Raw genomic sequence first — 25,855 nt, forward strand, 5'->3', positions numbered from 1 at the left:
TCAATCATCCAATAAATGATGGAGCCAGGGCAAAACCCAGGGTTCACACATGAGTTAAAGCCCTGGTTATTTTCACCGTACCTGTGTCTCTCCTTGTGTCTGCTGTTTGACCAAAGTAATTAAGAACTTTCAGCAGCAGTTAGTAACACCACAATTAAGATCCTTTCACCCCCAGCAAGCTCTTAGAGGCTAAAAAGGCTCCATGGGAAATGTATGTGATGACAAAAATAGAGACCTGAGGGGGTAGGACCCAGAAACACAGTAAATTGTTTGTAGATACTTTGTCAAACAGATGAGAAGCTTTGTAGAGTCTTTGGAACACCTCCCAGATGCTATTAATATAGCTTACTCCTAAAGTACAGTCATTGAGTTGGATTTATGTTCATTTCATAGGTCATCAACATTTCATTGGTCTAATATAATGTTTATTTAAAATATTTAAGCCCAGGGACGCCTGGGTGGCTCAGTTGGTTAAGCAGCTGCCTTCGGCTCAGGTCATGATCCCAGCGTCCTGGGGTCGAGTCCCACATCGGGCTCCTTGCTTGGCAGGGATCCTGCTTCTCCCTCTGCCTCTGCTGCCATTCTGTCTGCCTGTGCTCGCTCTCCCTCTCTCTGACAAATAAATAAAATCTTTAAAAAAAAATCTTTAAGCCCAATTATTTGATGAAAAGATAGAGATGCAAAAAAAATAGTTACTTTTAAAACTTTAAATCCATCATTTTCTTTTAGTACTGTTATAGTTTTATTTTTCCTGGCTTAAATCTTTCAACTTCTGGTGTAAAAGATGAGATAGGGATTCAACTTTATCTTTTTGTAAAAACTATCCAGTTTCTACTGCGGGATCATATGTCATATTTGTGGCCACCCAGTGTCATTTCAATCTCATTTCTATATTTGGGAATGTTCTTATGTTAGGTGCCCTGCCTCCTCAAAGTATGAGGCAACATTCAATTCCCCAACTTCTATTGTGGGTAAGAGAAAGACACATGACCTAGACTTCATCAAGTAGGCATGTACAAGTGAGGTCTTGATTTGGAAATTTAGAGATTTAGAGAGCATCATGGGGAAGCAGGTACTACTACCCAATGTAGTTCCTGAGGAAGATGATAAAGCACAGCAGAAAGATAAGAAGTCAGCAGCAGCAGCAGCAGCAGCAGCACATCTATGTTGTAAAGTGTGATACCAGTGCAAGAAATGGTGTGACCATTCTGTGGGCAGCTGAACAGGCTTACTTAGTTTTTAAATGCTTCACCTCAATGCTCAACTCAATGACCCTTATAGAAAAAATTTTAATCTAATTAATATTGCTTAATACATTTTTGTTAAAACTGTCTCAGTTGGTTTCTATGATTGCAAATTAGAACCCTGATTAAGATGTGTTGACAAGGCGCCTGGGTGGCTCAGTGGGTTAGGCTGCTGCCTTCGGCTCAGGTCATGATCTCAGAGTCCTGGGATCGAGTCCCGCATCGGGCTCTCTGCTCAGTGGGGAGCCTGCTTCCTCCTCTCCCTCTGCCTGTCTCTCTGCCTGCTTGTTCTCTCTCTCTCTGTTAAATAAATAAATAAATAGATAAATAAATAAATAAAAGATGTGTTGACAATATTTATTGAATAATTTATCTTTTTCTCCATTGACCTGAATTACATGTTTGGTGAAATTCTGCTTTTGAAAAAATAAAATATCAGGGACCAGATGTATTCCCTGCCTGAAACAAATAAAAGAAACAGACAAAATATATGGAATAATGGGTTTCAAACATAACATTATGTAGTGCAAGCCCACAATTGAGGGAATTGTTGAAAGAGGGGATTCCTCTGAAAGAGGGGAAACAAATTAGATGAGCCCTGAAATTGCCCAAGGTTACATTTTTGAGAGATTTTAGGCCACAGTTCAGGGAGTGGGAACCCAGGCAAAACCCTGGGTTTGCTTGAGCTGAACAGATAGTCTTGGGAGATTGGGGAGGCCAAGGCAGCTAGAATTCATTGAGCTGCGTACCAGAAGGGAAAGAGCTGCACAAAGAAAAAGTTCCAGATAAATGTAAAAGGTTCACTTCAAAGTGGTTAGCTAAATGCTCTAAATACTCAGGGCATATGGGTAAGTAATCTACCCCAAACTAGGAAAATAACTGTCTGAAAGGAACACTATCACCAGAGCTTCCAGAGAGTCAGGAATAGCCAATGATTGTACAGGGTAGAGTAGAATATAGAACCATTCATGGGGTATTAGGTAAAGATAGCAGAAGAACAATATAAGCCTTAAACTAATCGCCTCAATAGTGTGATGAAACACTATAACAAAGCTCAGTACTATTTTAGGAATACAAAAAATATCTAGGACCCAGCAAAGCAAAATTCACAACATCAAAAAACACCAGACATACTATTTACAATGAGAAGAAAAATCAACCAACTGAAACAGACCCATAAATATCATGGATGATAGAATCAGTAGACAAGGACATTAAAACAGTTATTACCAGTATATCCATATGATAGAGAAGGTAGAGGAAAGCAGAAACATGTGAGGGAGAGACATGGAAAATATGCAAAAGACCCAAATTAAACTTCTAGAGATAATAAAAACCAATGTCTGAAACAAACAAAAAAAATACCATGGAAGAGATTAGCAGCAGACTAGACCCTTCAGAAGAAAAATTAGTAAGCTGGAAGACATAGCAATAAAAATGACCTGAAATAAAACAGAGTGAAAATACTGAAAAAACTATTTAATAGGGCATCAGATAGCGTGGGACAACTTCAGGTGGCCCAATATACGTTCAATTGGAGTAAGAGAAAGAAGATAGAGAAGAAAACAAACAAACAAGAATTTGAAGTAATGACTAGCTTTTTCAAGTTATTTGAAAATTGTAAATCTACAGCTCCAAGAAACTCAACAACTCCAAGCATAAGAACATGAAGAAGACTATCTCAAGGCACATGATAATCAAACTACTTAAACTCACCAGAATAGCCACACTACAAGAAATGTTAAAGGAAGTTCTACAGGCAGGAAAAAAAGATATATGCCAAATGGAAGCCTGAATAGACATAAAGGAATGAAAAGCCCCAGAAATGGTAACTATGTGGGTAAACATTAAGGATTTTTATTATTATCTTAATTTCTTTAATAGATAATTGACTTTAAACAAAATAATAAAAATGTATTTTGGGGCTTATGACATGTGTAAAAGTAAGATGCATGAAAATCAGAATATCATAAAGGACTGACAATAGCAAAGTAAGGAGGTTTAAAATTCTGTTTCTCTTTTAAAACAATGATTATGGGGGTGGAGGGTGGCTCAGTGGGTTAAGCCTCTGCCTTCAGCTTGGGTCATGATTCCAGGGTCCTGGGATCAAGCCCTGCATTGGGCTCTCTGCTCAGCAGGGAGCCTGCTTCCCCCATTCCCACCCTGTCTGCCTCTCTGCCTACTTGCAATCTCTCTCTCAAACACACTGTCAAATAAATAAATACAATCTTAAAAAAATAAATAAAACAATGATTATGTTTGTAAAAATTATGTGAATGAACTTTACAGAACTCTAGAACATGTTAAAAACCAGATAACAAACAGAGGAATGCTAAATGCAGAAGTAAGCCACTAGATTTTTGTAATATAGCATTGTTTGGCACTTTTACTTACCTACCTACCATCCCCCACTTCCCAGATCAGTAGCAGTCACAAAATGTCTCAATAAATTTAAAAGCATTGAAACCATACAAAGCATGCTCTTTGACCACAACTGAAAAAAATTATAGATCATTAACAAAAGAAAAACAAAATAATTCATGAAGTATGAATTAGTAATACTCTTAAATAATCACTGGGTCAAAGAAGAAATCACAAAGGAAATCAGGAAATGTTTTGAGACAAATGAAAACAAAAACACAACATACCGAAACTTATGACATGCAGCAAAAACTGCATGAGGGAACTAAAAGATCTCAATAATTGTACACCTTAAGAAATTAGGAAAAAGAGTACAAACTAGATCCAAAGCTAGCAGAAGGAAGAAAATAATAAAGATTTGAGATTATTAAAATAGATGTTAGAAAAATAATAGGGAGAGTTAATGACCCCAAAAGTTGGTTCTTTGAAAAATAGCAACAAATCTGACAAACCTTTAGCTACACTAGCCAATGGGGGGAAAAGACACAATTAATAAAACTAGAAGTGAAAGTGGAGATATTAGTACCAACCTTACAGAAATAAGAGATGGGGTGCCTGGGTGGCTCAGTGGGTTAAGCCTCTGCCTTCAGCTCAGGTCATGATCTCAGAGTCCTGGGATCGAGCCCAACATTGGGCTCTCTGCTCAGCAGGGATGCTGCCTCCTCTGCCTGCCTCTCTGCCTACTTGTGATCTCTCTCTCTCCATCAAATAAATAAATAAAATCTTAAAAAAAGGAATAGAAAGATTTACAAGAAAATACTATGAACAATCATACACCAACAAATTAGATAACCTACATGAAATGGATAAGTTCCTGGAAACATACAAGCCACTAAAATTGACTGAAGAAGTATAAAACCTGAACAGACCTATAATAAGTAAAGAGATCAATTGAATCAGTAATCAAAAACCAGCAAAGAAAACCCAAAGACTAGCTGACTTCACTGGTGAATTCTACACAGTTCATTTAGACATATAGTCCAGACTTCTCCCTTTTTTCTTTCCAGGTCTTTATGCCCTGTCTTTGAATGCCAAGCCTCTCTGACTTTTCCTCTTGTGTGTATGTGTGCAGACTTTTCTGTGGTTATGCTGTGTTCACCTAAGAAATCTGCCTGGCATATCTGCTGACATCATGGGTCTGCCTGGTATCTCTGTTTCCTCTCAGCCATGCCTGGTCATGTCCACTAAGCTGTAAATGGATCCTGAGCATGACAGAGAAAAAGGGAAGGATTCAGAAAATCTGGAGAGAGCTGTGTAAAGAAGGATGTTGGTTCAGAATATACATGGAAGAGGAATGAGCAAGGAATTTGGGAGCAACAGATTCAAACTGTCAAGGGTCAAATCAATATTTATTAAGCAACTGCTAGTAATTAGTACTACTATGTATAGATTCAAAGAAAAATAAGAATGGATAGAAAAATCCCAGGCATGAGAAGGTAGGCATGCCTAATTTAAATGCCGTGAATGCATAAAGATTGGGGTCAAGACTAAGTCAAAGGCAGGTGTATCAGATATCATGGTTATCCAAGGGCTAAAAGATTCAAACAGTGGATCAGAGTCAGTCCAGTTGTAATTGAAAGAGTAATAAAAGCAAACAAAGTTGCCTTTTGCTTTCTACTTTAGATGTAGAAATCTTCAAGAGAATGTTTTTCCCACTGTAATGATGAGAGTTAGCTGCGTAATCCACAGAATCATGGTTAAGTCCATTAGAAGCTCTCAAAGAAAACTTGTATGTGAAAATCTATGAAGTGGCAAGCCTTCTTAGGAGAAAGGCACCCATGGCTGATTTCACTCATGGTAGAATAGAAGAAACAACAGAAGGGAGCATCTGTGGATGTAGGCAAGAAGAACAAAGCTGAATTTTAAATGAATTTTAAAGACAGGATGTGGTCTAGAATGACAGTGGCAGTTTAGAATTCCTGGAATGTGAACACACAGGGGAGTCTGAACTAAACTGCCAACTCTTCTCCATAGACTTTTTTGCTTACTCTTCAGAAGAAAGGTTAAGACAGGTCACTAGAGAGACACTCTCTGAGGCCCAGATGTGTTAGGCATGTTGATGTCTGAAGGTGAAGTAAGAGAATGGAGAATCACTCTGGGCCTTACATTGAGTATGCAGTCTAGAATTTGCCCACTGGGGAGAGATCAGCTGAGAGATCCGCCCTGAAGAAACCTCACAAGCATTCCCAGCCTTACACTGATTATCAGGCAGTATCTGCTGCTTGGAGGAGTTAGAAAAGCTTTCAACAGGACCCCTGAAATACAGTCATTTGGGATCTGCTGACACATGTGGGGAGATAAGAAAAGGAAGACAAAACCTCCAGACACTCAGAATGTAAGTCCTGTTAAACGTTCTCATACCAGAGGTTCAGAACTAAGGTGAGACCAATGAGGCAAATGAGGAACTTATCCTTGGCACAAAAAAGGGGTGCCCCAAAAACTCAGCAATTTAATAAATAACATTTTAGTGCAGTATTTATGAAACTCAAAGTTATGTGAAAAAATCCATAATAAACAAAATCTAAAATTTTTAAATAATGACAGAGATGGTATTACTGATTTTTCCTTCTGCCTCAGGTTCCAAAATAGCTCAGCACTGCACTCATAGATCCTGTCCCATCATGTACCTCAGCAAATGCCTCACATCTCTTACCTTAGTCCTGGTCTTGACCTTCTCTTAAATAATTCAAAGAGACCAAGAGATAATATATTGACATCTTTAAATGAATTTTAAGTGAAAAAAAATCCTGTCAATCCTGAATTCTGTAGCTAGCAAAAATATCCTTCAAAAATGAGGGTGAAATTAAGAGTTTTTAAACAGACAAAAGCTGAAATAACATCTACAGATCTGTACGACAATATCTAACAGAAGTTCATTAGTATAAAAGAAGTGCTGGGTTCTATCTGAATGCTGCAGAAATTAATGGTTTGGGTATATTTATAATAAACTAAACTTTTTCTATTAGAAGAAAAATTAAGATCACTTATTTGAAAACAAAAATGAAGCCTCACCTTCCAATTTGCTTTTTATTAGCTCCTTCCAAAGTAAGGTCTTAAAGCTGTGACTGACATTTTTTCTCATAATGAATCCTCACAGAACATTCCTTAGCTTGTAGTAAGCACAAAGGGAAAGGAAGACATATTTAAGAGCTTTACTATCGTATAATCAATCCTGGTTGAATGTTGTTCTTCTCTCATTCCATTAAGTCAAAAAATAAAGCAGCACTGTTACTCAGTTTCCAATATTTTTTAATGCATTGTTATTTATGAAAAGTATTCCTCATAAAATTGTGTTTGTATTGCTTCTATGCCTTTAGTTAAATTGATGGCTTTGATATATGCTCTAAAGCAAAATGAACAATGCAAAAATAATATTATTAGTTTTAACCATGAGGTGAATCCTGACATCAGTGTTAAGTACCATTTTGTATTTTTCCCCTTATGTTCTCTATAGTGTACATACTCCACGGATCATTGAGCTGCTTTTAAAAACAAAACAGAAAAACAGCTTAACATTGTGTACATATTTTCTTCTTGTTGATCAAATCACACTCATGGAAACATGTAATGAAACTAAGTGGAGTATATATCAATCTTGGCTTAGTATTATAAGGAGCAGAATTGCACAGTGAACATCATTACATTATTCCTTTGGTCCTTGGGCTACCTAAATCACTAAAAAAATTGTTAATCTATTTTAAAACTTCATTAGGCTGAAGGTAAATTATATTAGAAAGCTGGCTTTGAAGGAAGGAATCTGGAATAGCAGAGTTAAAATATTAGAAAATATAAAGGCAGAAGAGGTAAAGGAGACAAAAATAAAATTTAGTGGACTTAAAGTCAAACATATTGATAATTATATTGCTCATAATAAGCAAGAAGTGAAAACTTTGGGTATTGATCAATAGACCATGGATATAGAAACTATGGCATATTCAGACAATGAAATACTAACTAGGAAGGAAAGGGAATCAACATCTTATAGATGTAGTCACGTGGATGGAGCTCAGAAACATGCTGAATAAAGGAAACTAAGCACAAGAGTACATACTGTATTATGTCATTTAAATAAAATTCAAGAACAGGCAAAGCCAATTTATAGGGATAGAAGTTGGAAAAAAGATTACTCTGGGAAGGAGTATTGACTTGAGAAGAACACTTAGAATATTCAGGGGTGATGGAATGTTGTTGTTTTTTTTTTTAAGAGAATTTATTTATTTATTTGACAGAATGGAGATCACAAGTAGGCCGAGAGGCAGGCGGGGCCAGGGGACGCAGGCTCCCCGCGGAGCAGAGAGCCTGATGTGGGCTCGATTCCAGGACCCTGGGATCATAACTTGAGCGGAAGGCAGAGGCTTTAACCTACTGAGCCACCCAGGTGCCCCGTGATGGAATGCTCTTATCAGTGTTTGGCAAACCTTTTCTGTAAGGAGATGGAGAGTAGATATTTTAGACTTTGAGGATCATATTGTCTCTAGCGCAACTATTCAACTTCACCATTGTAGCATGAAATTGTTCATAGATAAAACATAAACAAATGGGTATGGCTGTGTTCTAATTTTATTTGGGTGTGGGTTATATGGATGTTGGTCTTGGTAGAACTAATGAAACTATTCACTTATGACCTGTGCATTTCTCTAAATGTAAGTGAACAGAAAAAGTCCTTATAAAAAAGAAGCAAGGAGCTTACTTAATACTGATGCTCTGCTTGCTTTATTCATTGTCACAGGTGCATTGAATTAACAAATAGCATAAGATATTTACATTTTCACACAAATACACCATTCTTGTGTTATTTATGGAAAGGGAAGAAGTTTTTTAATTATTTTTATTATTTTTATTTTATTATTATTATTTTTTATTTTATTTTATTTTTTTTTAGAGAGAATGTGTGCACACCCATGAACAGTGTGGTGGTGGGGCAGAGAGAGAGGGAGAGAGATCTTAATAGGCTCCATACCCAAGGAAAAGCTTGGTCTTGATCAGGGCTTGATCTCATGGCCTTGAAATCATGATCTGAGCTGAAATTCAGAGTCTGATTTTTAAAAAAGCTTTATTTATTTATTTTAGAAAGAGAGAGAGCATATGAGCAGGGGAAGGTTCAGAGTGAGAGGTACAGAGAATACCAAGCAGAATCCAAGCTGAGCATGCTGAGCAGGGGGGCTCAATCTCATGACCCTGAGTTCATGACCTGAGCTGAAACCAAGAGTCAGTTGCTTAGCAGACTTGGCCTCCCAGGTGCTCCTAGAATCTAATGCTTGACTGACTGCACCATCCAGGTGTACTGGGAAAGGACATTTAGACAGAAAATATTGTATTCTAATTGTTTTGCAATTGAGGAATTAAGGTCCTAACAAATTCCCAATTATTAGTTGCTAACTTTCTTAAAGAAACTTCTGACGTCCTTTGGGGTAAAAGTCAACTCAACTGGTTAGTGACAGGATTTTGGCTGGAATGTATATGCTGGAGGTTATTAACCAGTAGAAGTGATTTCTGATAATACCTCTAGGCTAAAATATATTTGTTGGAAATGTCAATAACCTGTTGCTTTATCTGCCTTGTACTTAGCACATCCTTTGATCTCTCTGAGTAGTTCTCCAAATTGGAATTCTCTCCTGCCTCCTTTCCAGAATGCACTGCTCCCCTAGTTCGCCTCCTGCTTAAAACATCTCTCTTGGTCTTTTCATTGTCCTTTGCAGGTCCCTGTATGAATGCTCTCCTCACTTTCCTTAGGTTCTAATACCCTGTACCAGGCTTTCCCACAATGTGGGGAGTCTTTTCATCCTTGTTGGACTCTCACATACCACACTAGGTGACTCCCATTCATGGGTGTCCTCCTCACCTCATTTGGGCTCTCGACGTTCTTTGTTGGTCATCTTCTTCTTCTTCTTCTTCTTCTTCTTCTTCTTTTTAAGATTTTATTTATTTATTTGACAGAGATCACAAGTAGGCAGAGAGGCAGGCAGAGAGAGAACATCGCACGGGGGTGGGGGTGGGATGGGGTGGGGGGCGGGCAGACTCCCTGCCAAGCAGAGAGCCCGATGCAGGGCTTGATCCCAGGACCCTGGGATCATGACCTGAGCTGAAGGCAGTTGCTTTAACCCACTGAGCCTCCCAGGCACCCCTGTTGGTCATCTTCTGTGTGTCTACCCTTCTCACCTCACTTGAGCTCATGCCTCCCTCTCCGTGTGAGGCTACAACTCCTTAATCTTTCTAGTTTAATCATTCCATGCCAGGCAGCCTGTTCTTATGAAAATGTGCTTTGGTCTGCCTTCTTACTGCCTTTAGGACTGAGATGTCCAGGAAAAGGAAGAGAAAGAGGAGGGGGAAGGAAAGGGAAATAAATTTTAATTATTTTTATTTAGCTCTTTGATCCATATAACCAATAGACACTGAAGCATATATTGAATAGTTTATTTACATTCATTTGAAATATCTGTTGATCATAAAATAATTTTTATATATACATGGATCTCTTTCTGTGTTCTCAACAGTTTTATATTTCTGTTTTGAATCTTTCATTCATCGATATTGTAGTTAACTGTAAGAAGAAATGATATTTTTACAAAGTCATATAAGGAGACAAAACTTTTCAAATCTTCTTTTATGCCTGTCAGGAAATTCTTACAGTTTTCTTCATATACATTTTTCTTAAAGTTTTTTTTAAAATTCTTATTTATTTATTTGACAGAGAGAGATCACAAGTAGGCAGAGAGTCAGGCAGAGAGAGAGAGAGGAGGAAGCAGGCTCCCTGCTGAGCAGAGAGCCCGATGTGGGACTCGATCCCAGGACCCTGAGATCATGACCTGAGCCGAAGGCAGCGGCTTAACCCACTGAGCCACCCCGGCGCCCTCTTCATATACATTTTATTGATTTCATCTCGTGTTTTTTTTCTTAAGTAGTTACAGTTTTCAGGGTCATAGATGGTTTCTTTTATTTTTTTTCTACTGTATGTTCTAATTGATGCTTAAGAAATAGGAATTCTTTTGATATTTGTTTGATCTTTTATTGCACCACCTCTTGGACTCTTAGCCCAAACAATTTGGCACAAATGCTCTCAGTGTTAATGTAGTAGATACTGTTCAGAGGATTTGGAAATTATCTTTCAAGGACACCTGGCAGGCTCAGTCATTTGGGTGGCCAACTCTTGGTTTTGGCTTAGGTCATGATCTCAGAGTCCTGGGATCCGGCCCCATATTGGGCTCTACAATTGCAGGGGAGTCTGCTCGTGGATTCTCTCTCATCCTCTGCCTCTCCTCCTGATCATTCTCTCTCTCTAAGACAAATAAATAAAACTTAAAAAAAAATTAAGTTTTGAAAGTAACATTTGAATACATTTGCTTTATAAAAACGAGAGAATTACAAATAATGCTAAATCACTTTTGACCAATACCAGTAACTATTATCATGAGTTTAAGTATGTTTCATAGAACATATATAGTGTTGTGTACATTTTCAAATATTACCAAATGCAACTTTCTTTTTCATCCAAAATGTGTTTTGCTAATCTATCCTTCTTTTCATTAAAAAAATAGAAATATATTTCACTTATTTCCAAATGCTCTACAGCTTTCTATTAGATGTGTCATACTCCATTTATTCATTTTACTAATTCATTTCCCACATGAAGTACATTTAGATTATTTTGAAGTTTCACAACCAGAAACAATGTTGAAATGAACAAACTTATTGATGTCTCCTAGTTCACATACCTGGATGTTTTTCAAGGGTAGCTATCTTATATTCATAGGTTTCTGGGAAATTTAACATTATTTTAAAAAATAATTAGTATTAAATATGTGTGTCTCTTAACATTCCTAACATTCTAGGCAGTTCAGTGTTCAATATGAATGTATGGTCTTTTTAGCTTCCACTAAAATGAACATATGATTTTTCTCTTTTAACCTGTTTTGGTGAATTGCAGTAATTTTCTAATCTTGAAATATCCTTGTGTATTCATATAATCCTAAATAACCATCGTGATTATTTTTTTAAATCCTGACTAGTTTGATGTGCTTTTAAAAAAAAGATTTTGTTTATTTATTTGAGAGAGCAAGTGTACACACAAACTGGAGAAGAGGTGGAAGGAGAGGTAGAGGACTCCCCCTTGAGTGGGGATCCTAACTCTGGGTTCAATCCCAGGACCCTGAGATCATGACTCAAGCTGAAGGCAGCTGCTTAACTGACTGAGCCACCCAAGCACCCCAATTTGCTGATATTTTATTTATAAATTTCCATTTATATTCATGAACCTCATTGGCATAAACTTTTCCTATTTTGTATTCTTCTGAGTCAGATTTGATAATAGGGTTTTGCAAGTTTTAAAAAATGCTTCAGGGACGCCCTGGGTGGCTCAGCTGATTGCTTTTGGCACAGGTCAGGATCCCAGGGTCTTGGGATCTGGCCCTGCAATGAGTGCCCTCCTCAGCAGGGAGCCTACTTCTCCTTTTTGCTCTGCCTGCTGCTCTCCTGCTTGTGCTCTCACTCTGTCAAATAAAGAAATAAAATCTTGAATAAAAAGTGCTTCAGATATTTTTTCATCTTTCCTATGTTCTGGAACCACAAATACAACATAGGAATTACATGTTCTTTGAACCTTGGCAGAACTTATGCCCTTGTTTTTCAAATTAACAATTATGTAATCAAAGTCCTCCATACCCCCACTTATTTTTAAAATTGGAGATGCCCATTTATGGGGTAGATATATTTGTATCATCTGCTTCTATTACAAATTGTCAAAAATTTCCCATAATCCTAATATTTAGTCTTAGCTGTGTTCTCAGAGTGACAATAAGAGTGTATATTAACTTTGTGGACTTTATCCTTTATTAATATAAAGCATCTCTTTTGATGCTTTTCTTTTCAATTATATTAACATTGCTTTATTGCTTTCCTTCTATCACCATTTAATTAGTAAATCTTTTAACCTAATATTTTCAAGCTTTCTGTGTCATTGTTGGAGTTTCCCCTTGGTCAAGTTATAGCCAGATTTTTAAAAAATTAAGTGTGTCTTCTTAATTTATGAGTAAAATTAACCCATTTATATTTATTGTAAATACTGATGTTTGGACTTATTTTTCTCGTCTTATTTTTTTCTATTTATTATACTTCCATCAAGTTTCTTTTTCTTTTCTTGTTTTCATTCCCGACTTTTGTTGTACTGGATAGGTTTTCTTTGTTCCATTCCCCACTCCCCTTTAAAATGGTATGCAAATTATAAATTATAAATACAATTTAATTTTTCAGTGTTTATATTTAGATTTTAAAATTTACTTAGTGTCACACATTCAAAATATATATGTTAAAACTCAACACCATTATCTATAATCCCTTTCTGAAATTTTTTTGATTCTCAGTTTTCACACTTTTAAAATTGGGACTTTGCATTCTTCACTTAATTTTTATTTAATCTTGAGGATTAAATGTGAGCCATGTCAAGCTCTAGCCTTTAAGAAAGAGGTCCTCAATTCCTTCATTCCATTTCTTCTTTATTCAACCAAAAAACTTCAGGTCCAAAAGACACAATCATCTTTCATCTCCTTTGTCCTTCAAAGTCACCTCTTCCTATTTCTTGCATCATTATGGCCTTCATCTAGTTTTTCAATTTCTATAGAAGACTCAGAACATCTTCTGAACTTCCCTTTACATAAAAAAAATCCCATTCAGCATTGTACTGAACGTCCTCTTTTGCTCTAGATTCAAAGAACGTCATTTCCCAATGACTCCATGCCTTTCTTCATTTTTCCTTCAAAATGGCGGACTTTAGAGGTTCCACGAATAACACCACGTGCGCCTGCGCCTCCCGCGGCCATTTCGCCCAGCAGCCCAAACTCCAGCCTCTGCTCTGCGAAGCGCCTGCGCAAGAGCCTCCAGAGCCCAGTGGCTCCTCCCTCTAGCTGAGTACGCTTGAAACCGCACGTTCCCTTCCCTTCCCTCCCCCGCTGACTCTGCGCCGCCCTCACCCCTTTCCTGTGAGATTCTTCCGCCAAGTGGAAAGCCCATCTTCCGTCGACAGCCTACGCAATTGAAGAGCAATCCAATAGGCACATACAGTCCTGGGGCTTGTCACTCAGTCTTATCTTTGCACCCCTGCAATTTTTTTCTGGGCGATAAAGTTGATAAGCGATTTCGCGGGACTTTTTTGCATACCGTAGGCAACAAATGGAAAGAATGGCTGTGGCGGAGGGATCTCTCGCTTACGCTATGTGTACTTTAACCTAATGGGGGTCGTCCGGGAGTCGGAAGGGGGAGGGGAGAGGGAGGAGGCAGCCAAGGAATTGTTTTTTTCTCTCGCCCCGCCTGCGCCAGGCCGGCCAATGGCGATAGGCTATTTACCAACGAGCCTCGCCCAGCTTCTTGGACTAGGCCAATGAGGGGCGGAAGCGGCTCCGAGGGGGCGGACCCGGGAGGCTGTGCGTGTCTTGTGAGAGCTCTTGAACCAAGTCAGAGCTAGAGCTGGGCGGCTGGAAACGGCGGCCGCCGCCGGTGACTCAGGGAGGCAGGAGGCGGGGTAAGAGCGCCGCGGCCTCGGCTGAGGGGAGAGGAGGAAGAAAGATGAAGGCGCCGAGCCTGCGGCCGTGTCGCCCCCGCACCGTGGCGCAGGCCGGGGCGAGGGACGCCCGGGGGTCGGCCGCCGGGAAAGCGCTGTGTCGGGGCGGGGCGGCGGGGCAAGTGCGGAACCGCGGGCTCGCCCCTCCCGCGGGGCTGCCCGGGGCGGGGACGCGGCCGCCCCGGACGGGCCCTTGCTTCTGGCCTTTTCTTTCCCAGGGTGGGGGGCGAGCACTTTAAAATCCACTTAAGCTGTAGAATAATTCTCCCCTCACTCCTTCTGCGTTCAGGTTTTAAGGTTTTGAAAAAGCGAAACTTGGGGAGAACGGGGGTCACGCGGCGCTTGGGCCCGTGTTTGCTGTGGGGGAGGGATCCGGGGGGCGGGGGAGGGCGCTGGTGCAGAGATCGGGTGTTGGGTCTTCCCTCGCACCGGCCGCCGTCGCGGCCGCCTGGGATCCGGTGCTCCGAGCTGGGTTGGGACCCATCCCTCCGCCCCCGCTTCCCCCGCGTCCTCTCTTCCCGACCCCCTCCCACCGACAGCCCCCGTTGCATTTTGTATTTGTATTTTTGCAGGGAGGAGCCCTTCCTGCAGGCGTGGAAACCATGGTGCTCACGCTCGGAGAAAGTTGGCCAGTATTGGTGGGGAAGCGATTCCTCAGTCTGTCCGCAGCCGACGGCAGCGACGGCAGCCACGACAGCTGGGACGTGGAGCGCGTCGCCGAGTGGCCCTGGCTTTCGGGGACGATTCGAGCCGTCTCTCACACCGACGTTACCAAGAAGGACCTGAAGGTAAAATCCGCTCCCGGGCTTCAGCTGTCGGACGTTTTGTAGTTACCTTGGTAACGAGACAGTCAGTGGGGGGCCTCCTCCCCTCTTCTGAAAAGGGCCACCAGAAAGTTGGCATCTGATCTGAAGGTGCAGAAAACTAGACCTTGGAAGTCTTTGAAACGGTTGTGTAGAACCGAGGTGTGTTTGTGTTTGGCCTACAATTGCCTGTGTTTAATGACGGCCTTGGGGTTGCTCAGACACGCTTCGTTACTGCCCGCCCTGTGCCCTACAAGGACTGTATGATTATTTCTGCAAAGGGGGAGTATTGTTAATATTATTGGTCAAGTAGGTGATGTTAGGAATCATTAAGAATTGAGGGCTAGCACTTTCAGGTGGTTTTTTGTTTGTTTGTTTGCTCCTCCTAATTTCTTCACCCAACTTGTTAAACTTTCAGACTTGATGGAAATGAAGTGAGTGAAGAGGGAGGAGCTTAGTTCTGTGTGGCATATTAGGGTGGGTACTTGTCCGTATATGGTGGGTCAGTGTGGAAATGGGTTCCTGGTTGCCTGTGATGAGTCTGTAGGTAGGTGTGGGCTTTGACCATATATGGAGGGTAGGGGTGGGGCCAACCCCTTATATGGTGTGTTAGAGGAATGGCTTTGAAATATTCCACCTGGGGGGGGGGCGGATGGGGAGAAACGGGAACAAGTGTGGACAGTGATTTTTAATCAGCATGACAATGAGGACGTTTTTCAGTTAGATCTTTTCAAAGAGAGATGAATTCTAATTGTACTTCCTAATAGAAGTATTGGTGGCAAAGGATTGTTTGGGAACAACCAGAAAAGGAGCTGTTCTACCAACAGAGACTCCTTTGTGCAAAAAAATAACTGGAGAAAGGTCCCTAACAAAGACTCCAAAGTGGTAATAACTTGAAGGAAGCTTGTTAGAAGAGATTTCCACCCTGGATAGTGGATATGTTTTGTCATCTTCACTGGATTGTTACTGCTTTTTCTTGAAAACGGTGTTCCAATTGGGACAATTAGCATTGGCAGTTGCATACATGTTGATTTCTGACACACTGTTCATTTAGACACTTTAAGGTGAGAGTATATGCCCAACCAGTTTAGTCTGCAAAGGGTTGTTGAAAGAGGATATCTGGTCATATGTTTTTAAAGCTTGTAGTGTGCCTTGTCTTCATGTTGCAAAGGAGGAGTGACTGTTGAGCACTTAGCCACATGCCAGGCATCCTGCTGAACACTTCATAGCCATGATCATATCAGTCCTTACTTCATGTCTTCGGGAGTAGGTCCTAATACTGCTGCATTTTACAGACAGAACTATTAGGATTGGGGGAGATTAAGTATTTTACCAAAGTCATATACCTAGAAATTGGCATAGCCCATGTTCTAACTGAGAAGTTTTGATACTTGAGCCCACCGTCTTTACCTTTATGCTCCCTGTGCCACAAAAGGACTCCTGTCATACACTGTGAAGTTTGGATTTTCTCCTCTTCATTCCTCCCAGCAAACCGGGTTTTGCTGTTATATAAGGAAAGTGGTATAGTAAAAAGATGGCCAACCTATTTGTTTCAGGCTAATAATCTTTTTCCATAAAGTGGGCTTTGTGTACCAGATTTCAGTTGTAGTTATTGTGGTTTATTTCACCTGCCAAGTAAAAGTTTCTCGTGTGTTTGTTTTTATCTGATATGAATGGAAACGAGATTTAAGTCTTTAGTTCTTTGGCAGATGATGACAGAGTAGAAGTGTTTTCTTCCCTAGCAGGACCTAATTATAGACCCGTTGGATTAGGAAGGCAGTCCAGGAGGTCCTTTTCAGGTATTCTTTTTAATCTCCACTTTTTTGCCACCCCCAGTCTTTGAGGTGGTGGTGTATCTTTGTTTTTAGAATGAGAAGATAGGTTTGGGAAAGGGGTCTTGTTCAGATTTGTGTAATTAGCTACTCAGTGATGGAGGGAGGATTTGAATCCAGGTTTGGCTCTATCTTCTCCTTTGCACTAAGGTGCCTCACCTGAAGATAAACAGGGATTTTCTTTTTCTTTCTTTTCTTTTTTTTAAACTATTTTATTTATTTATTTGACAGAGATCACAAGTAGGCAGAGAGGCAGGCAGAGAGAGAGGGGGAAGCAGGCTCCCCGCCAAGCAGAGAGCCCATGTGGGCTTGATCCCAGGACCCCGAGATCATGACCTGAGCCGAAGGCAGAGGCTTAACCCACTGAGCCACCCTGATGCCTCAAGGGATTTTCATTTGAAGAACAATTTTAACTATATTTTATTTTTGGCTTACTTGCAGACTTTGTAATTCAGTCTTCATGTAAGGTACAAATTACTTGATTTCTCTTATCTAACCATGACTTGTCATTATTTCCTTTTTTTTAAAGATTTAATTTATTTGAGAGAGGAGAGAAATTGAGAAAATGAGTGGGAGTATAGGGGTTGAGGGAGAAGCAGACTCCCTGCAGGGCAGGGAGCCCAGTACGGGACTCGATACCAGGACCCTTGGATCATGACTTGAGCTGAAGGCAAGCACTTAACTAACTGAGCCACCCAGGTGCCCTGTCATTATGTTCCTTCATTGAGTACCAGATGGTTTAAATTTTAAGGGCATATTGTATTAGCAAAAACATAGAATTAAAAAAAATGGAACCAAATTATGCTTGGGGAAATGCAGGCGGCAGCTAGTAAGTAACGAAGACCATGCTTACAGTAGGGCTTAATGTATTAAGTTTTGGGGGGTGGAGTGGGACTGAGGTCTAAGACGAATATAAATGTATGCAGCTGGTTTGGTATTAGAAGTACAAGTTTGTCTAGACTGATTTGCTGTTAGTTAAGGATGATGTTAACAAGGCCAAGGCTTGTTAACTTTGTTTCACCTCGAGAGAGACTTTATAACAAAGTCACTCACTCAGATATAATGTGTCTAGTTGTTGATTACAGAAAGACAGGGTGAAGACATAATAATGATTAAATGCTTATTATGTGGCATTGTATTTAATTCTCACAAATATTCTAGATGGTGAACCACATTTTTTAGTGTTAGAAATTGAGGCTTGAAGAAATTAAATAACTTGCCTAAGTTCGTCTCTGGATCTTAAACACTGGGCTTTAATACTCAGGTAGAGTGAGATTAAAGTACTGTGTTTTGTGGGCCTTTAAACCTTTAGCAATTAGAACACTACTTGGCATGAAGTATTTGCTGAAATATTGGAATGAATAAATGGAAGAAACCACAATTATTCTACATTGAAAAGCAGTTTTAGAAATCTACTAATGGAGCAGTGGCATCCTCTTGCTCTAGAATAACAACAAATCTTTATTAGTATGGTTATAAGAATGTCTTTTTATCCTACTCTTTCTATTTGAGTGTGAGACAAGTGGCTTCATTCATTGTGCATGTTGGGAATGTCCTTCTTTCTCTACTTATCTGGGTCTTTTCCAGTTTCCTTTCTTTGAATGTAACTTATACTTGAATGTTCTGCTGCTTCTTAGTTCTTAGGGATATCCCTTTGTAGCAGATAAGTAGTACTTGCCACCTCTTGTGTATTATTTCTTGCTGTTAAAATTCCCTTTGCAGTTGGGTGCCTTGACCAGTGCCTAGACTTTTCAGCCTGCTGCTAGTCAAACCATGTAAAATGAGAAATTCCTACCTGTGTAATAAAATTCATTTACCCCCATAATTGAAGGTGAGACTGTGGGATTTTAGGTGAGTATTTTATTTAGGTGTAAGAATACATAAACAGAAGCATAAAGAAATAATTTCCTAATTTGTGTAGTGTGGAATGAGTGGAATTCTGCATTATAGTGCTGGGAATAAAATAGGTATATAATTAAAAACTTGACTGAAACTCATGCCATTCTGTAAGTGCCTACTTTTAAACTTGGAAATATCTTACTTGGCCTTTCTGATGGTTTTCTTAATCATACTTAGGTGAGATTAATGTAGATTAAGAGTGGGAGGTTTTGAGGTTAGCTTGATTAGATATATTATACTCATGTATTAAAAAGATTTTCTGTTGGGGAAAAATTAACTTGAAATAATTTGAAATATTCATCTGGTCCAGATACTTAATAGGCTAATAAGGTACACATTTATAAACTATCCTATAAAAAAAAAGTAAGTTTGGAAATTGTAGGGTGCAAATCATAATTAATTGGCCTCTTTTTGGCCTTTGGAATCAGACAGCATAAATAACATCTGTTTTGTGCACCAAAGGACCATGAGGGGAATAACACAATTTAAATGAGCACTAGTTACATCAATAAGCTTGCAGAAGCTTGGTCAGGTCGCTTTAGTTCTTCCGTATTTGACTTTTTATTGGTGTCCTTTTGGGGCAGGGGCGCAGGCTCCATGCCTAATGCAGGAGCCCAGTGCGGTGCTCTGTCTCACAACCCAGAGATCGTGACCTGAGTCAAAAGCAAGCAAGAGTCCGATGCTTAACCCACTGAGCCACCAAGACGGCCTTGGTGTGTCTTTTTATAGAAATTTTTGCATAGGAGGCTTGGGGGGGATCCCTTATACATTTGTGGTTATGATAGGAAACTTTTGAAAGTATGAAGAGGGCTTACAATTCGTTGGTTTCATTATATTTTTTTAAAAGTTCACCTTTTTTCAAAGTGAAGTTAATGTGAGTATTTGACCAATGCAACCTAATACTGTGAAGTTATAAACTAAATTTTTTTAAGGAGTTTAACTTAATTTTTGAATCACTCAAGAATTGGGATATAAAGAAGGGGCCCTGTCTAAATTTTGGTTTTGGGTTGATCGTCAGCTTTCTAGATTAGTGATGTGATAAGAGTTGTGATGTTGCTTAAGTTTTGGAAAGCTGCTAAAGATCTTAATTTTTTTTTTTAAAGAGTTTATTTATTTGTCAGAGAGAAAGACTGAGAACACACAAGCAGGCAGAGTGGCAGGCAGAGGTGGAGAGAGAAGCAGGCTTGCTGCCGAGCAAGGAGCCTGATGTGGGACTCCATCCCAGGACCCTGGGATCATGACCTGAGCCAAAGGCAGCAGCTTAACTGACTGAGCCACCCAGGCATCCCTAAAGATCTTAATTCATTCATTCATTCTTTCTTTCTGAATAGATCTTGGACAGTCATGTTCAGGATCTTCTTCCCCCCCCCCCATTCCTAACCGAACTGATACCCTGATAAATTAAGATTTGAATTACATGGAAGTCTTAAAGCTACCTAATCTCCTTGCCAGATAATTTACTTACCTTGTTGTAAAATTTTACCAAACAATTCAGTGAGGGGTAGGTATTAATATTTTCATTTTAGATTTAAGCAAGGGTTCTTAACCTGGCATACAGACTAATTGGTTTTCTTTGTAATGCTGTGTATATTGTTTTATGCAGGTAAAATCATTCTGAAAAAGCTACAGCATAGCTGGGATTCAAATCCAGATTTCTCTGGTGCTGTAGTTTGTATATGCTCATTCCTCTTACATCTCGTAGATGGGAAAACTCATCTAAATCTAGTGTGGGTTTGAGGTTGATGTGATGTGGGGCAGAAGGACTATCCAGTTTAGGGGAGCTATCATAGGACCTGTATTCTGTGGTTGGGGATGCAAGAAGATGAGCAGTCTCCAGCCAATTCTGTGAAGGACCATTTGATTGGGTATAGTGATGGATGGAATGCGTAGAACCAAGGAGAGTGGAACAGGGCCTTGTCACATAGTAAGGTGCTCACCGTCTGTATGGATTCTGGGATAACTGCAAGATTAAAAGCCTGCCATACCAAGAAGATAACACAACTTCTCCGGGGAAGTTGCCTAAAAGTTAGGGATGCAGATTTTACTGTTGGGGGAGAAGGGTAGGATGGGTTTTAAATTTTCACTGATTTTTAAAGATTGATATTATAAAGCCATAAAACTGGAAAAGGTTCGGGATTGGGACTAGTGGTATACCAGTTGCGAATGTCCTACCTGCTGAATGGTGGAGAGTAATAGAAAGTAAGAGGCTGCTTCAGAGAGTAATTTATTCATTCAACAAGTGTTTTGAGTACTGACTAGGGACTGGATATCAGTGAAGTACAATGGTAGGTAAAAACAGATTAGATTTTGACCTATTAAAATTTCTGTTAGAATCTGTTAGAATCTATTAGAATCAGTTAGCCACAAATAAATAATAAGTCAAAGTGTGGGTAAGTGCTAGGAAGGAAAAGTATAGGGATTTGAGTACAGTTAACCAGGGGAACTCTCTTGGGGGGTGGGGGAGTTTGCTCTTTAGTAAGGGAGGGCTTCTTTGAGGAAAGGATGATTTATTTTTTTTTAAAGGAAAGGATTTTTTAAATTGAATTCTGACAGATGAATGGAATTTAAACCTTTTTTTAAGTTAAAGGTTGGAAAGGGAGATGTGATTGTGAAATTATGAACAGGGTTGATGTGTTCATTAACTAATTCTTTGAAGCTAAAACTGAGAGGCCTCTTTAGTAAGAAAAGGGATTTTAAGTCAAATAAAAATAGTGATTTTTACATAAAAAATTGAAGTAGTTTAACTCTAGGGTCAGTTTATCAGCTGTTTGTTTCTGTATTTAGTTAGCAAAATAGTCATTGACTCCAAACTCCCAGTTTATTCAACTGAAAGAGATATTGAGGATGTGCTGTCTACTAGGCCTTGTGAAGTTAAATCCTAAGCATACCAAAGGGATTCAGAACAAGTGGTGGATTATGCTGATGGGGGGGGTTGTCTTAAGCTCACAGTGTCATTTTAGAATTACAATGCTGCCCAATAAGTATTTTTTTTAGGGTTTTAAATTTCTTTCTTTTGATTCTCAAAGCTCTGATGTCTGACATATGTAAAAACCTTCTACTTGGGGGTTCTTTGCTGTGTGGGGTTTCTAGAAGTTACTTTTGGGGGGGGGGTTGCTTGACTACTGCTTCCCAAAATTATTTGGGAGCCAAAGCTTGATGGTTTGATTAACCTGTTTGGTTGGTTTATTGTGGACGGTGAAGGGAAGTAAGAGTGGGAAAGAGCGACAGCACATTTTAGATAAAGATTCAAGTAGAAAATCAGGGCATAATTCAGCTTTGGCATTTTTAGTGTTTATTTTTGTTAATTGAATTTGCCTTTTTTTTTTTTTTTTAACTTCTGTTTAGGTGTGTGTGGAGTTTGATGGGGAATCTTGGAGGAAGAGAAGATGGATAGAAGTCTACAACCTTCTAAGGAGAGCATTTTTAGTAGAGCATAACTTGGTTTTGGCTGAACGAAAGTCTCCTGAAATTTCTGAACGAGTTGTTCAGTGGCCTGCAATAGTGAGTACCTCTTGGGGTTATGAGAACAGGGTATTTAATGCATTATGAGTGAAACAAGGAAGATGTATATGTAATGTCTATATTTGGCTTCTAGTTAATAATAGTACAGACATGTGACAAGGTAGAGGAGTCAGTCCTGCTAGGCAGCCTGTTACTCTGGGCCCCTGACTTTCTCCTGCCTCATTTTCTTCACTTGAAAAATAGGGATGGAGGTAATGTGGGGGACTGTCTAGGTCAGAGTCAGAAACCAGCATATGCATATAGGCATACATATATATGTATGTTTGGCTTGACCTTCATAGAGTTTTAAGAAAATTTGAATTAGTTTTTTGCTTTTAAAACATGGAGAGTATACCTTAAAGTCTAGCTGTTGCCTGGCTCTCTCAGGGGTTGCCAAGTCTCAGCCCCATGATCTCTGTGGTTCTCTCTGACTCATAGTATTCTTTGGCTCTGAAAGTGCTGGCATTCTGTACATGATTATGCCATTTCCACATCATAAATCTGGTGTAGTTAGATGATGAGAATGATCACAGTGTTTGGAGAGGACATTTCAGGTTTTGTGAGACACAAGTTTTAACTCCTGTAGAAGGGCCAGGTTTAGACAGCTGGGAAGGTGGCTGAAAGGCTGACCAGGTTGTGAGGGCCTAGCATGCTGTGCTAGCAAAGTAAAGATTTTGCCTGTGGGTAAGAAGAGCTGCTGGAGGTCTTTTGAGTGGTATAGGGTTTTGGTTAAAGTTGTATTTTGCTCTTTGTATCTTCCCCACCACCCCCAGCTATTAAGAGTTTGCTGAAAACTTGGCCCTATCTCCCCAGAAAAATGTATACACACAATTTTTCATGTAAATTTTAGAGAAGCCCTTTATCTCTGAACCCAGACCTGTATGTTAATGACTCCCAAATGTGTGTCTGGTTTAAATGATTGATTCTGGATGAAAATTGTGCGATCTCGTTGTTGCATGAATCATTGTTATTGAGATACCAGCAGTAAGTAAAAAATCTAATGGATTTGTCTCTCTGCATGTGTGGAAAATTGCAAGTTTCCATTTTCAGAATTATGCTGATGGCAGTTGTGATGCCAGAATGTTTTGTTTTGTTCTAGGTATATAAGTCTCTATTGGACAAAGCTGGTTTGGGATCCATAACCTCTATTCGCTTTCTGGGAGATCAACAAAGAGTATTTCTTTCTAAAGACCTTCTGAAGCCTATACAGGTAAAAGATAAAAATTATATTAATCTCTAAGGATAGAAATACAAATTTTTCAATATGAGAGCTAAAATACTGCTATTGATTGCTTTAATTCTAATAGAACTTGACAGAGAAAAGGACCCATCTCATCAGCAGTTAGTTGTTAGACATCATCCTTTAGTTTTAGCCATTGGGTTGGTGCTGTCCATTAGGGGTTGGAAGGACAGAGGTAGTACAGTTGATGGTTTGTGTTTATGTATGGAGACACCTAGATGATACAAAAATAATTTTAAAAAGATTATTTATAATCGTTTATAAGATATATTTATAAGATTTAGTTATATTTAATTTATAAGATTAGATATCATATGGCCACATATATCCATATATGGCCATCATTATGTATTCTGTATGAGACTTTGACTACTTGCTGGAATATATTTATAACCCCCAAATCAGTACTTGGGCACTTTTCATGGTCATTCACAGACACCGGCAGAGTGGTGAAAAATTTGAGTTACCTGACAAGTGTTCCCAGCTAAAGTCAGATAAGGTGACTCATTCTGCCTTCTTGTTTCATCTCATTTTGTAAAGAGATGTGCTTTTTGAGGTCTATTTAGTGCTGAATTTTTGTGCCTTTTTTTTTTTTCTTAATTGGTGGTTTCACTATACCAAATGTAGTGCTGAAGTGCTGTCTAGTGTTCCTAAGTGCAAGAAGGCCATGATGTGTCTTGGGAAATACATATGTTAGATAGATTTCATTCAGTTGTGAGTTATTATTAATCATTATTAATCACTGTGATTTCCAGGTTAATAATGTACCAGTGTATGTTAAATAATGTGTTTTCCACAGACATACACTTAAAACATGGTTGTAGATAGGTTGGTTGATGAAACTTAACCAAGAGGCTCAAAGGAGCCTAACCCTCTCTTTCCACTAGAAGCAGTGGTTCACTGTTCATTAAGTCCGTGTTTGTGGTGACTTAGTGAAATGTAACTATCATGAATAATGAGAATTGAGAGCACATACGTGTTCTTTCCACTTAGTTTGGAAAACTCCCACCCTTTTCTTTGTAACATTTAGGCTCTTGAGTCTTACTTATATAAGTGATTACTTTCTTTACAAAAATGTTGGGAGAGAGGAAGGAACACACAGATTATCTCTAGATTACTCCTTGGGAATAATGTTGGTCATATAATGGCATTCATCTTTTAGATGTCATTTTTGAAAATTAATCCTCTTTACCCACTTGCGTTTGGTGATCTGACATGTTTCTGTGGACTGTACAAAAATTAAAGTCACTTACTTGTTAAAAGGTAGTTTTAACAAGTCATGCCATATTTAACAAGCTGTGGGGCCTGTGGTCATTGCCATTGATGTGCCTGTATTCAAAACCCAAAGCACTGGCTTTCCCTCTTAAATCTCATTTTCTTATTGTGAAAATAAGTGAAAACAAAGTCCACATTCTGAACCTTATTTTAATGTTTAAATAAATAGAACAAGGAAGGTGCTATTGCTTAAGTTAATTTCAGATGCAAGTTACTTTTGTCATGTCATGTAGGCGTGTTGATAGTTTTCCTGCCTTAAAAGGAAGAATGACCTGCTCTTAAGGACCAGGGAATATACAGGAGGGGCTTTGGATACCTTGCTTTACTTAGTGATAGAGTAGTTCTTTCTTCTCAGCATTGTTTTCTGGAGAGTTCTGCTTTACATGTTTTGTGTGTCCAAGCCTTTCAGTCAAAGTAGAACTTGTAGAAACAAAGTAGAAACTTGTTTCTTGACATTGGAAAAGCAAAAGCTGGATCAGTTGGTTTTTATTTATTCTCAGGGTGATGCACTGTGGTTGTCAGATGAATACTACTATTAATATTAATTGAGGGAGATTATGATGTGTGGTCTTGACTTTTACTGGTAATAGTGGTCAAAGTTCAGTGCTCTGGGGCATTCTTTGTAGATGTGGATGATTATAGTAGGTTTCTGTAGGAAACTATGTTGGGGGATGTGACTACTGCAGTATAGAGTGCTTGTCAATAAATAATGCACAGAGAACCTGAAAATCATTTGGCATATGTAGAAGTTGGATTTGAAGCTTAAGGTCTTTTTTTTTGGATTGAATTTGACTTACTTATCTGTGGGTAAGAAGAAAGACAAAATACTCAGGTCAACTGTCTGTCATTTAAACTCTCCTAGGCAGAGTAAAATCATTCTACCTTGTTTAAGAGCCATTTGTGGCTCTTCCATTAATGTGCTATTTATCTTTTAGTAGGAATTGGAGCACACATTTACATTTTTTGAAATTGCAGCATGAGGGAAAAAAGAAACCCACACATGGCCCATTCTGGTAATTAATGTTAAACACTTCTGAAGACCCTGTGTTAAGTCTAATGTAATTTGGCTTAAGAACTGCATTTTTCCAGCA

At 39.2% G+C, this 25,855-nt stretch overlaps 1 protein-coding gene across 4 annotated transcripts in view; it reads left to right on the forward strand.

Moving 5' to 3' along the window:
- Positions 1–14,051: 14,051 nt before the first annotated feature.
- KDM3A (lysine demethylase 3A) overlaps positions 14,052–25,855 on the forward strand; it is a 53,876-nt gene continuing 42,072 nt past the window's right edge. For all 4 annotated transcript variants that reach the window (XM_059188305.1, XM_059188306.1, XM_059188307.1 and 1 more), the window contains exons 1-4: positions 14,052–14,175; positions 14,787–15,002; positions 22,094–22,249; positions 23,349–23,459. In XM_059188305.1, coding sequence (XP_059044288.1) covers positions 14,817–15,002; positions 22,094–22,249; positions 23,349–23,459 — 453 coding nt within the window. In that variant the 5' untranslated portion in view covers positions 14,052–14,175; positions 14,787–14,816. The remainder of the gene's footprint in view (positions 14,176–14,786; positions 15,003–22,093; positions 22,250–23,348; positions 23,460–25,855) is intronic.

This window comes from Mustela lutreola, chromosome 9 (genome assembly GCF_030435805.1).
Source record: "Mustela lutreola isolate mMusLut2 chromosome 9, mMusLut2.pri, whole genome shotgun sequence".
NCBI lineage: Eukaryota > Metazoa > Chordata > Mammalia > Carnivora > Mustelidae > Mustela > Mustela lutreola.